Source organism: Peromyscus eremicus, chromosome 13 (assembly GCF_949786415.1).
Source record: "Peromyscus eremicus chromosome 13, PerEre_H2_v1, whole genome shotgun sequence".
Classification (NCBI taxonomy): domain Eukaryota; kingdom Metazoa; phylum Chordata; class Mammalia; order Rodentia; family Cricetidae; genus Peromyscus; species Peromyscus eremicus.
Window position 1 is genome coordinate 13,998,060 of NC_081429.1, and position 12,754 is coordinate 14,010,813.

At 40.0% G+C, this 12,754-nt stretch overlaps 1 protein-coding gene across 1 annotated transcript in view; it reads right to left on the minus strand.

The window, feature by feature from the left end:
- The window catches only part of LOC131923625 (uncharacterized), a 110,478-nt gene that overhangs the window by 51,547 nt on the left and 46,177 nt on the right, over window positions 1-12,754 (minus strand). The window contains exons 6-7 of the mRNA XM_059278746.1: window positions 11,847-11,957; window positions 1,734-1,912 (exon numbers count right to left, since the gene is read on the minus strand). Coding sequence (XP_059134729.1) covers window positions 1,734-1,912; window positions 11,847-11,957 — 290 coding nt within the window. The remainder of the gene's footprint in view (window positions 1-1,733; window positions 1,913-11,846; window positions 11,958-12,754) is intronic.

The following is a 12,754-nucleotide window of genomic DNA, read 5'->3' on the forward strand; positions in this document are numbered from 1 at the left end:
CAGAAATTGATTACCAATGCAGGGCAAGACAGACTACTTCAGGATTACAGTCTCCAGAGGACAGTATGCAAGGTCAGTTTATTATTATTATTATTATTATTATTATTATTATTATTATTATTATTATTAACTTTAAGTTAGAATACACTTGACTGCAATATTTACTCAATTACAATTAGAATTTTCTTAAAAAACTTAAAAAAAAAGAAAGTATCAGATTTCCAGGGCTACACTCTTGCCCATTCAGGAGATAAGGGGAAGGAGAACGTGGGCATGGTTCTAGGACTCCTACAGGCTTCTGAAACATGAATGTTCGTGTTCCCATAGATTGGAAATTGGCGTCTGGTGTTTCCACAATGCTTTCTGGATTGAAAACTTCTTGTCTGTTCCACTTTAACTCAGGAGAACAGAAGCCAAGGACAGATAATAATGTCTCGTCCTGTTTAGAGAAAAATCCTATTTTCCCGCACTGGAGGGAGACAGAGTTTCTCAATGGAGCTGTATGGTTCACTTCCCTACGAAAGGCAGAGCAGTTCACAGAGCAAGTGGCTGAGAATGTCGGAATAGAAAGTCCCCACAATAATTCAGTATTAGACCGTATTTCACTTTCACAATGCACTCATTTCTTTACTAGATATTTTCAGGAAGAAATTAAGTTTGTTTATACATGCACCCAAGTGCACACACACACATACACACACACACACACACACACACACACACACACACACACACACACACACGAGAAATGTAAAATAAAGACAGAAGAAAAAAAAACAAGATTATGTCATGAATGAGGTAAATAGCCAAAATTCTTGTTTTGAACCCTGATTAGAGGTGGGTCATGAATGTCCCTGGAGGGAAGCCAGAAGATCACAAGGCTGTGGGAGACAGTGCATCCTTTGTTGAGTGGGGGAGTGCGTGTATTCTTTAGGACAGGGAGTCTGTTTGACTGCTGACAGCTGTTGAGAGTATTTCATGAGAAGTCGAAAAGTAGGGGTTCTATATGAAATCTCTGTTGTTATTTTTAAGCATGTTTGCAGTCACTTAACAGAATTAGACACCGGATTGCATCTGGCTGAAAAGACACACATGATAACAAAATGTGAACTGTGGTTTTATATTCATCTAAAGAAGGTCTTTCCAAGTGCATGGGCCCATCTCAGACTCACCCAGTCACAAACATCTGGGAGGAGGACTGCCTTAGCACACCTTGGGGGACATTCCCTGTGTGGTCCCAGCCTTCACCCAGAGTTAGAAATCACCGTTCTCATGAAACCTGGAAAATGAAATCGGTATTCCAGGTGACTTGCTCAGTTCTCTGTCTCAGAAGCCTCAGCAACACTGAGTTCTGCTGACCACAGTACACTGCCTGAACTGTGGCCTGGAGAGCTATGCTTTTATGGGTCCATTTTGATTTACCCCGGTACGAGAAACTTATCTTTGGTTCCTATTTTCTTTACAGTGACAATGAAAAGAAGTCTGCATAGAGGATGGGAACAGAAGTAAATGAGAAGAAACATGTGCCTTGATTCATGCAGCAGAAGAGAACATAAGTCATAATTCTTTGACTTTTGAAGGAAGAACAATTCCTGGGCAGTCAGAGGGGAAATAACTGTTTCCAGAGTCCTGCCATATAATTCCTTGAATGACACCTCTTGGTCATGGAAGGTTTTAGTCCAAGGAGGTTTTACTTCCCAACGTTCTTTATTCTTACCCATGCCAGCCATTACCTTTCTGTGTTTGTAATAGAGGAGATAGCCATCATGCTTCAACACAAACCACCTCTTCCTCCAGCTCTTCACAAAGCCCGAGTGAGTCCTCTTATGCAGGTAGCCACGACAGGTGGGCCATGGGGTATTGGGACAGCGGCTGATGTCAGATCCCACCACTAGAGTCAAGATGTCCGGACCTACAGGTGTGAATTTAAGATATATATAGTTCAGTGGATTAACATTTTATAACCTTCTGGAGGTACCGTGACAGTGCAGAAGTAATGGATGGAGAAACAGTTATAGTTTTTAAAACAGTGAAACAGAATCCTACCACTAGATTAAACCAAGTCTCTTCGGAATTCAAACCTATGTGTTTAGGAAGAATAGAAGAACTGGACCGTTATCTCGCTGTTGACTCACAGCTAAGTAGTTGAACTGATGTGGGATCCAAGTTCCCCAACTGTATAACACTCCTTCATCATAGCCACGGTGGTTCTGATGACAGTCAAGTCTGTGCAATGTCACTGGTTGTAGTACCAACCTAATTCCTTAAACATCTTGATATACTTCCTAGGAGGAGTGTGTGTGTGGGGTGTATGCCTCGATTTTCTACCTCACGTTTGTTTGCAATAATTAGCCTTTTTGATCTGGTTTAGCCAGAGGGAGAGTCTGTGTCACTAGTTAACTCTCTTGTTGAAACTGTAGCTTATCAAAACCCTCGAGTTTGGAAATAGCAGTACTGGGAGGTCTTGGGTACTGACCTTTTTCTGTTTCCAGGTTAAGTGTGACTTTACCCTAAGCTCCCAGTTCCTGTTTCTCTTGGAATGTCTTCTTGGCTGGTAACACAGGACTGGTATACAGTAGAGCTTTTGGATATTGTCTCTGTCCCTGTTAACATGAGGTCACTGCCTACCTACTGTGCTTTGTTGCTGCCAGCATGGACACCACACACCTACCTTTTGATGCTTTAAGACAGCTCTCTGAATGCCATGCAGACGGACAGCAACCCTGACACTCTTTGAAGACTGCAAATGGGCTATGACTTCATTTACAATTCCTCTGAGAGGGAGGCCACATCCCCGAAGGAGGACATTTGGCCTTGGCAGCGCTGACTTCATCACGATGGCTGACATTGAGATTACCGATCTGTTTAGAGCTGTCTATGGAAATGGGGGTCAGCAAGGAGACTCATCTTCTATAACTGACAAGCTCCAACCCAGGGGATCATTCCTGGCTGAGCCACATGGCCCTGAAAATAAAGATTTGTCCCAGAAAGGCTGACACAGTCTTAACTTTAGCAGCACGCGAAGCACCTTGGTAATTAAATAACTCTCAGTATGTCAAGATAATTCTTCATTGCCATGTAAATACATTTTAATTTATTGAACTGCCCTTAAGCTCCTGTCAAAAACACATCCAGAAAAATTAAAAGAAATGCTCCAGATTGACCGGCAACCCACAAATGTCTTTGTCTTTGGACTGTAGTCCCCAAAGTACTGCACTCCTGGACTAATGTGCACAGTTGACATGTCTGCCAATTTATTTATGGACTGCTGCAGTGGGCTGCCCCCGAGGTCATTTTCCTCTTGCTTACACAGACTGCATGCGACTTTCTCTGATACCGATCAGACTAAGCTCGTGCTTCAGCCTGGTCAGAAACATAACTTGGTGCATCATGAAAAATTCTCTCTGGGGCAAGGATGCAGCTGGCCCTGGTGCAGCATGGTTTCATCATGTTAGAAGGAAGTTTCTCATGCCCAGAGTGAGGACATGAGCCTGATGCATGGGGAGTTCTTGAGCTCCAAACAGCTGTCGGGAGAGGGTAGTTTTATACTCTTTACCACATGCTACTCGGGGCCCAGAGGACTTGGGCTTGACATTCACAGAAGAGCTTGAGTGAGAGTTTAGACTTTGATATTATGTTTTGCTAAAAAAAAAAAAAATCTGCTTCTGTAGTCATTGTAGTATGTGCACTAGAAGAACTAAAATTCTAAGTGTTAACATTTAAAACTTCTTGTGTTTATTAATTTACTAAGCCTAAAATTAGAAGATGTCTTAATTTGGTGCTTAAAAAACTAACACACATCAGCCAGTGGTTCATTAAACATTGTGCCTTCATTTAGCAGGTTGGGCATGAGCCTTGACATTCTGTGTTTGTAGTGTGTTCTTAGATGATGTCCAAATACAATTTCAGTTTCAAGTCCCCCGGCATTTTTGTTTCCATGTGGCCCTGCTGCTTGGTCCTTGCCACCAACTACAATATTTCTTCATTTCTTCAACTATGATTTCATTTCTTTTGACCCAATTTATTTTTAACCCCAACATATCTCAGTTAAAAAAAGAAAAACAACTCTTAGTTCCCTCACCCCCATATTACTTTGGCTTATTAATTTCATGAGCCTGGGAATGGAAGTACACAGCCTTTGCCTTTATCTACCAGGCATCTTGCTTGCTTTGGGTGGTGGGTGGGATGAAGAATGCAGATAGGAGACTGTCTACAGCCTGAGATGAAAGAGCTAGGCAAATGATCAGCTTCCTGAGATAAAGAAGTTTTCAAACCTCATCTCTACCCACCCCAGTTCTTTAGTGACAAAGTCCTTCAAAACAAAAGCTCCCCAGAAAAAAAAAACCTTCCCTCGCATGTTGGCCCATGTTTGGAAGTGTAGCATTCAGGGAGGTTATTTACAGCTGCAGGAAACAGAAAAAAAAAATGATTTCTTTTTCTAATTCACACTTTCTCCTTGGCTCACTGTCTTATTATGCCACCAATCTTAAACTGTGTCAGAGTCCCACCTCTGCTGTCAGACAAGCTCTACCACCTCACAAGTGCAGAAGAGAAATGTGCAAGATGTGTTCTGTCCCCCAGGGCTTGCACCGTGTTCAGCAGCTGAGAACCCGGCCCCCAGAGGCACTTCTGTGTTTGATTTTTACTAAAGTCTGCACTTAGTGAAACAAAGTCCTGGCGGGGCCAAGACTTGCCGGCTCCTTGAGCTTCAGTGTGCTCCTTTTCTTTTTACGTGGGTGATTAAATCTCCTCTTTGAGTCTGCTGGGATCCAGCCCTATAAAAAGCCAAAACCACTGTATCGGGGCAAGCTAATTAAATAAAGACTCAGCAGAGAGTGGTGCTCTATACCTGTTATCCCGGCACAGGTGGCAGAGGGTAAAACCAGAGGATCCCAGGTTGAGGGTCGCCCTGGGCCAAACAGTGAAAACTTGTCTCAAAAAGCAATCGAGCATGCAAAGTCCCAAAGGTTCGCATACAGATAGCCATTTTCAGTACGACACTGGATGCCTTTCAAAAATCAGTTTGGGTTTCTCATCGATGGAATAAAGCTCAGTTTGTACAGGTGTGTGTAGTACTATGACTAATAATGTCAATTACAAAGTAAGAGTTTTTGAGTGGTGTCCCCCTTTTTCATGCTACTCTGTTGAGATAAGATAACAAAGTAAGACTTTCAGTCATCAGGCTGTAATTGTTTGGCCAAGTCTTTAAGATTCTGGGCTGAAGAAGAGGGTTCAGTGGGAGAAAGGGGATGAAAACAACAAGAGTCGTTATATACATGTAGGAGACTGTCAAGAAACAAAAACAAAAATAGAAAGATGCTGGCTGTGTCCTGATGCCAGGCTGGTGGTGAACGATTCAACACAGAGAGTTGATCAAAACTACAACTATGGAGGCATCACTAGACATCCCACATATAAAAGAGTTGCCCACTGAGTCCAGCACACAGCTAGACCTAGGACACAGTGTTCTCTGAAAAGTAATTTGATGTCCATAAGTCTGAACCAGTGTCACGGCCAGGTATGATCTTACAGAACCAGTTTCTTGGTGACCCTGTTCGTTTTGCTCATCTTTCCTTTACCATTATTGCTGACATATTTCAGAATGAGGTTCTAGCTGCATTTGCATACGGTAGGATCCATTCAGGGGACATCTTGCAGGAACACGGTGCCCAACATAACACTCAGATCATGCCACAGAATTGTGTTTAGAGTTGTGAGTTCCTTGCTTTGTTTTTATTATTTCTTCAAGCACAACAATTTATTTTCTCTTTCACAACAGGGACTCACAAAATGGGCTTGATATAGGAATATGACCATACTATCTTGTGTATGTTTGTCTTCTTATGATACATAAATGTTGTCATGCTGTTTTTCTGTATGCCTGCCTGATTCTCTCCCCATCTTCCCTTTTGTTTATCCTTGTCTTTTCTTTTCTTTTCAACTTGAAACCATCTTTTAAAAATCTATTTATGATGCTTCAAAGTGAATAGAAATGCAGAGTATGTATGCATTACAACATAGGTTTACATATTCCCCTAGTGATGGTTATCCAGGCTGACTCTAATTCCTTTCTACCACATAAAATACTGCACAAATGCCCTTGTATTTGTCCCTTAAGTAGTTTTTGGGTTTATCTGTCCAGGAGTACAACTGTTAGGACATAAGATTTATAGGTACTTCACTAGAAAGTGCAAATTGCTCACTGAGAATCCTATATCCCAGGAAAAGTACATGAAGATTCTCATTTTCTTACCACTATGCCCCTGTCAAAGCTGGCTATTATATGGCATTTTAAAAAATATTATTGAATCTGAAACATCATCTTGTTGACACTTTACATTGTTTTGATTAGTGGCAAACTGGTCCATAATTTCTTTTACTGATATTGCTTTTAACTTTAAAATTGAGGTCTGATACAGATGAAGTCTACCTCTCTATATAGAATAATCTATAAAGGACAATGTATGACACCTTTGTCAAAGTTTGAATGAATGTTGGGGTATTTTTTTTGAGCTTTCTAGTTCTTTGCAGATCACTAATCTATTCTACATTCCTACAAAAGAACTCCATTCTTATCTGTTATTATGGGTTTGGAATATGTCTTCAGAGCTGATATAAAATGTTCTTTTGCCATCATGTCCTATTTATCAATAGTGTATCCATTTAAAGACATTTACTCTTTTGTATGTTTGTAGGCAAGTTTTCCAAACTACCCAGACATTTAATTAAATCTTATTGTGATATCATTGAATTTTTATAGTGATTTTTGGAGAATTATATATATATATATATATATATATATATATATATATATATATACACACATACCTATAAATGCATAAGAACAGTGTTTATTTTCAGACCTCTAGTCCTCCTCCATCATACAGGATTGAACCCAAGGCCTTAAACACAGCACACAGTACTCTATATTGAGCTGTATATCTATCCAGGTTCTTCTTTTACAGACCTTGAGAGAGTCGTCATGTTTTTCCATAAGTTCTTTATTCTTTGATAGATTAGTTCTTTTTTTTTTTTTTTTTTTTTGGTTTTTCGAGACAGGGTTTCTCTGTGTAGCTTTGTGCCTTTTCCTGGAACTCACGTGGTAGCCCAGGCTGGCCTTGAACTCACAGAGATCCGCCTGGCTCTGCCTCCTGAGTGCTGGGATTAAAGGCGTGCGCCACCACCGCCCGGCGATAGATTAGTTCTAAACACTTAGAATTTTTGTTGTTATTGTTAATCACATGTAATTTCTCCCTTTCTTTTTTCTTGTTGTTAGCATAAATACATCCGGCTGAATTTTAGAAAGTCATGTTATTTTTGAGATTATAATTACATCATTTCCCTCTTCCTTTTCACCCCTCAAAGCCCTCCCATACACCCATCTTCATCTCTTTCAAATCCATGACATCTGTTTACATTAATTGTCAGTACATATGTGTGAACATATACATCCCTAAACATAACCTGCTCAGTCTGCATAGTGTTATTGTATATATGTTTTTAGGGTGGTCCGTATCATATTGGACAACCAATTTGTATAGAAGATCTTAGTTCGATAAGTCATTCTCTTTTAGTTGTAAGTTTCTGTCCCTTGTAATCACATAATCTTCAGTAAGAATGGTAGCTTCTTTTTTCTCAGAGTGTATACTACTGTTTCTCTTGCAGGTATTATATTGGCTTGGCCAGGCCTTTTGTTATTATGATGAGCAGGTCTGTTATAATCAGCATTATTCTTGTCAGTTGTCCAAGATTTCTCTGTTAACTATTTTTGTTCATATGTATATGCCTTTCTGTTTTAATGGTTGGGAGTTTGGTTATGTAATAGTTTAGAACTTAAATGTTCTTCAAGTCCCTGTATGCTCAGAGATTAGTTGTTGCTCTGTGCCACTGTTTGTAGATGGACAATCTTAGGAAGTAGGTCCCAGTGGAAGGAAGTTAGTTCATTGATGGTGGATCTTGAAACATTTACTGGGACTGCAGGCCTTTTTTCTCTCTGTCTGTTGCCTTCTGGCTATCACAGGGGGAGCATCCTCCTCTAGCACATGCTACTGACACAACTGATATCCCCACAATTCAAAGCATCAACATCAAATAACCATGGAGTGAAACCATGGGTCATAGTAAAGCTTTCCTCCTTATGGGCTGGCTATCTACAATGTTTTGTCATGGCAATAAAAAGCTACATAGTTAAGTAGACTTTATCAGAGATGAAAGGAAACTGATGTTTTTCTCTTTATGTTTGGGACATTAAAATTATATGAATGCATTTAACTCTATTAAGTAACTATTTTGGTCAATGTAGGACCAAAAGAGTTAATAGGGAACTTTAAATTATTTTCTTGCACCTATTTTTCATGCTTAATATAAAGTGGTTGTGGTTTATATTTCTCCTTGGCAAAGTGTTTTATCTGAGATTCCTCAAGATAATCTTTCTAAAGTCATGAACGCCAATAACCCTTTGCCATATATACTTACATCAAATAATCCTTTAAGTGGACATTGCATTTGAGTTTCTTTAATATTTTGAGAATATTACTCTATACTATTCTAGAATTTGCTATTGTTACAAAGTCTGGTTGCATTTCAATTCCTTTAAAGGTGATACAATGCCTCCCTCCTAAAGCTTAAATATTTTCTCTTTCTCTTTACTATTCTTAAATTTCACTATAGTCTGCTTGCCTAAGAGTTTTTATGCCCATCTATCTGATGCATTCTTTTAAAACCCTATGGTGCCGGGTGGTGGTGGCGCACGCCTTTAATCCCAGCACTCGGGAGGCAGAGCCAGGCGGATCTCTGTGAGTTCGAGGTCAGCCTGGGCTACAGAGTGAGTTCCAGGAAAAGCACAAAGCTACACAGAGAAACCCTGTCTCAAAAAACCTAAATAAATAAATAAATAAATAAATAAATAAATAAATAAATAAATAAATAAAAGACCCTGTCTCACAAAACGAAGTGGAGAGCACCCTTGGAATGACAACTGATGTTGATCTCTGGCTTCCCCATACACAGTCACACAACCGTCCACATACATGTGCACCCCCACCACAAACACATGCATGGATGTACACACACATGCACTAATTTTTCCTTTTCACGTATTTAACTTTTTCTCTCTCAGTAATTCTTAATTAGGATAGTTTTATGTTATTCCTCTGGTTTTATCCTTTGTGTATAATTGTTTTTATGTCTGCCTGACTTTTATCTTTCTCCCTCCCTCCCTCCCTCCCTCCCTTCCCCTCCCCTCCCCTCCCCTCCCCTCCCCTCCCTTCCTCTCCCCTCCCCTCCCTTCCCCTCCCCTTCCCTTTCCTTTCCTTTCCTTCCTTCCTTTCTCTCTTTCTCCTTGACACTTTCTGTGACAGTTTATACACTAGTGGATCACCTTGGATCTTTCCATTGCATTTATTTTATTATTCAGGTCACATACTGTTTTTTTTTCCCCCAACATTTGTCTTCTTTATACTTAGCACTGACAACTGGCTCTTCTTAACAACCGCTTTTCTGTTTCATATCCCATAAATGTCCTCCTTGACCAATTCAGTGATGTATATTGATCTTATTTTAAATTTTAAATGTCTGCTGTCTCAGATGTATTCATTCTACCTTGCTTCTTACAAATTATTCCTACACTGACATTCCCTCCCTGCTCTGTTTCCCAAATTCTGTAGTATTTCGACGAGATAACATCTTTTGCTTGGGGATTGCTAGAGATATTTTGAGAAATATGCACTGGAACAAGTTTAAAGCTGCACCCCTCCCCAGTGTTCCTCCTGGTGAGTGAGGTGGTGATCTTCATGGCAGCACACCTCTTGGGCTGCTACCTTGGTCCGGCTGCTGTGTTTGTGTTGTTTGCTTTCATGGCAGGTGACCAAGAATCGCAGAGACTCTCTCCATTGTTTTATCAGAGATTTCACTGTTTCTGAGCTCAAAGTTGTACTATAGTCAGTTACCCCTAAGTATATGCAGGACATCATCTGTGAATATGGAGAGATCTATGCCTCCATCCAGGTGGGCACATCTCATTGACTGTCCATAACAGGTGCTGTCAACTTTGTAGTATTCAATGATATTGAGGTAGAACAAGGCTTGCCAGGAACACATGAATGACAAAGTCAATAATAAATATCCCACCCCCAGCCTATTTCTCACACAAGATACTGAGTCCTAGTCTGCTGTTTTATGTAATTCCCACCCTGTAACAAATACAAGCATGACATCATCTTTTTCTGTCTCTTTCTATACTATTTTTTGACAGCTCAGATCCACAATTTACCTTCTGCTTTGAAGGTGTCTCTAGTGTTGAGTCTGAGGATTGGCAAAGACAAGGGGTTATGGGTTTGTTTGTTTGTTTGTTCTTCTTTTTTTTTTTAGAGGAAAGTTAAGGTTGAACCGGGGTTATAACAGAGTATAACCCACTCTTCCAAGTAAGTCCCAGAAGCAATGAGCTCAAGCTAGGATGTACAAGTCACTTTTCTCCAACTGTCAATATCATGTGACCATTTTATCAGGAGCCAGAGACTCCTCTATTCGAGTTACAGAGATGTTCTCTGTTTTCCTTTAATTTCCAGGAATGGTTAAGGATTATAAACAACATTAAGCTTTTTGGAGCAAAATTTACAAAAAAAAACATTAGGAATAAAAGTATTAGCAAAATATTATTTAACACAAAAATGTAAATTACAAGGAATTATCTTTGAGAACAGCTAAGTACAAAAGTAATGCATAACATTGCCTTACTGTCTTCCACTATCAACTTATTAGTGTAATTATGATAACAAAGCTGCATTCCTAAGCTGTGCTTCAGAAAGGGTAACTATTAGGGTAAGACCTTTGAGAGTTATTGCACATGCTTACTGATAATAACCTTGCATTCCTGGCAGACCTGGTACACATCTCACAGAGCAATAAAGCACCAAGCCAAATTCTACCTGAAAACAATTCGCAATAGTTAAGTAGAATGCACTTGTAGGTGGTTTTCAAATGTTAGCCTGTATGGGAGAACTCTTAGCTCTGGGTAACCCCAAAGCATGAAAGAAGGCTATTGACATAAACCAGGGCACCTGAGGCTTATTCCCAATGCACATTTTAAGTAATATCTCATTGTCTAACAATGATTCAGGAGCATCACAGCATCCATTTAACTTTCAGAAATAAGATACCATATCAAATAATCCTGTGACAGAACAAAGCATTTTCTAGTTGAATGTGTTTATCTATGAGACTTGAAGGACTTCTAACATGGTGATGAAGAAAATTGTTTTTCAGGGAGAACAATGGCATAAGTCTCTCCACAAGTTTACTGTGAATGGTGCAGGGGATGCACCACTACCGTGGTGGTTCCTTCTGTGATGGAACTGCTTGACACACAGTCCTCAGGTGGTCCTACGAGAATCTCTAAAAGCTACAGTCCTGTAATGTCTGTCTCTTTCTTTCACACACATATACACGTGCGCGCTCACACTCACCACAGTAAAACCCTGAGATTTTTACCTCTACAAACTTTCTTTGTTAAGAAATGGAAAAAATGAAGGGAAGGAGCATATGTAAAAAGAAATGAAAATAAATAGTAAACAAATTCTTATGATGAAAATATCTTTGTTTCTTAATTAAAGAAATGTTTTGGTAGTAGAATGTATTGTGTCTTCTGACAAAATATTTTATGGGTGATGATCAATACAAAGTGTGTATGACTTAGAAATGAGGTTTAATTACCAGGATAAAACACCATGCTGATCACAGCGCAGTAAAGGCATCCCTCCACATCTGCCACCTTCTCACATTCGAACTTCCTGTGTATTGAGCTCACAGCATTTTCTGTGAACTCTGGAGTCTGTAACTGGCCCGCTTACCTTTCTTTGCAAGGTGCACAGCTTCTGCATGCTCAACACTGGTGACCTCAGTGCCATTGACAGACAGCACCACGTCTCCAATCTGGAGTCCAGCTTCCTCAGCAGCACTGTCTGTAAGGAGACAGATGACAACAGTCTCCTTGACAGAGGGTCCCAAATTGAGTGTCCTGCTGTTTGTACTTTTAAAAAAAGACTCTTTTTCTACAGAGCCTTCCCCCCGCCCCCGTCCCCAACTTTAGACAATTGCTTGTGTCATTAATGAGAAAGAAAATGCTCTCCTTGCGGCCTCCCTTTCATTTCTAGGACTTAGACATTCAGCCAGGCATTTGAGTGGCTCCTTTGCAACACAATAGCAAAGCTGCTCTGAAACTCAATCTATTCATCCCCCGAGAAGGTTGAACTAGTGCTTCTCATTCCCCATTGCTGTGAGGTCTCTTTGTAACCCTGAGAAAATCACTTAACCTCAATATCTTCATCTATCAAAAGGGGGCTGGGGGCAGAGCCTCTCTGCAGGACCGTTCAGGGAACAAGTAATTGAAATACTTATGAAGTTGTGGCAAAAGCAGATCTTGGAGTAGTTGGGAGGCGGGTGAGAAAGGAGTGAGCGAAAGAGCTGCTTTTACTTGCATTGTTTAGGCTCCTTCCTGAGTCTTTTCAGATGGGAAACAGAAAAGAGCCTCAGCTTTATGGTCCTTAGCTGTGGAAGACTAAATGCCCTGTCCAATGGATATTTTGTTCCTTGATTGTCTATCACGTTCATTTTGCAGTATACCCATAAAAAATCAATATGCTATTTTAAGGTTAATTTATTTTAAACAATATGGTCTCCTATAGATTTGGCCAAAATTTTTCCGACAGCAAGCAATTGCATTCTACTTTTTCTTTCTTCATTCATTTTAAACTCCTTT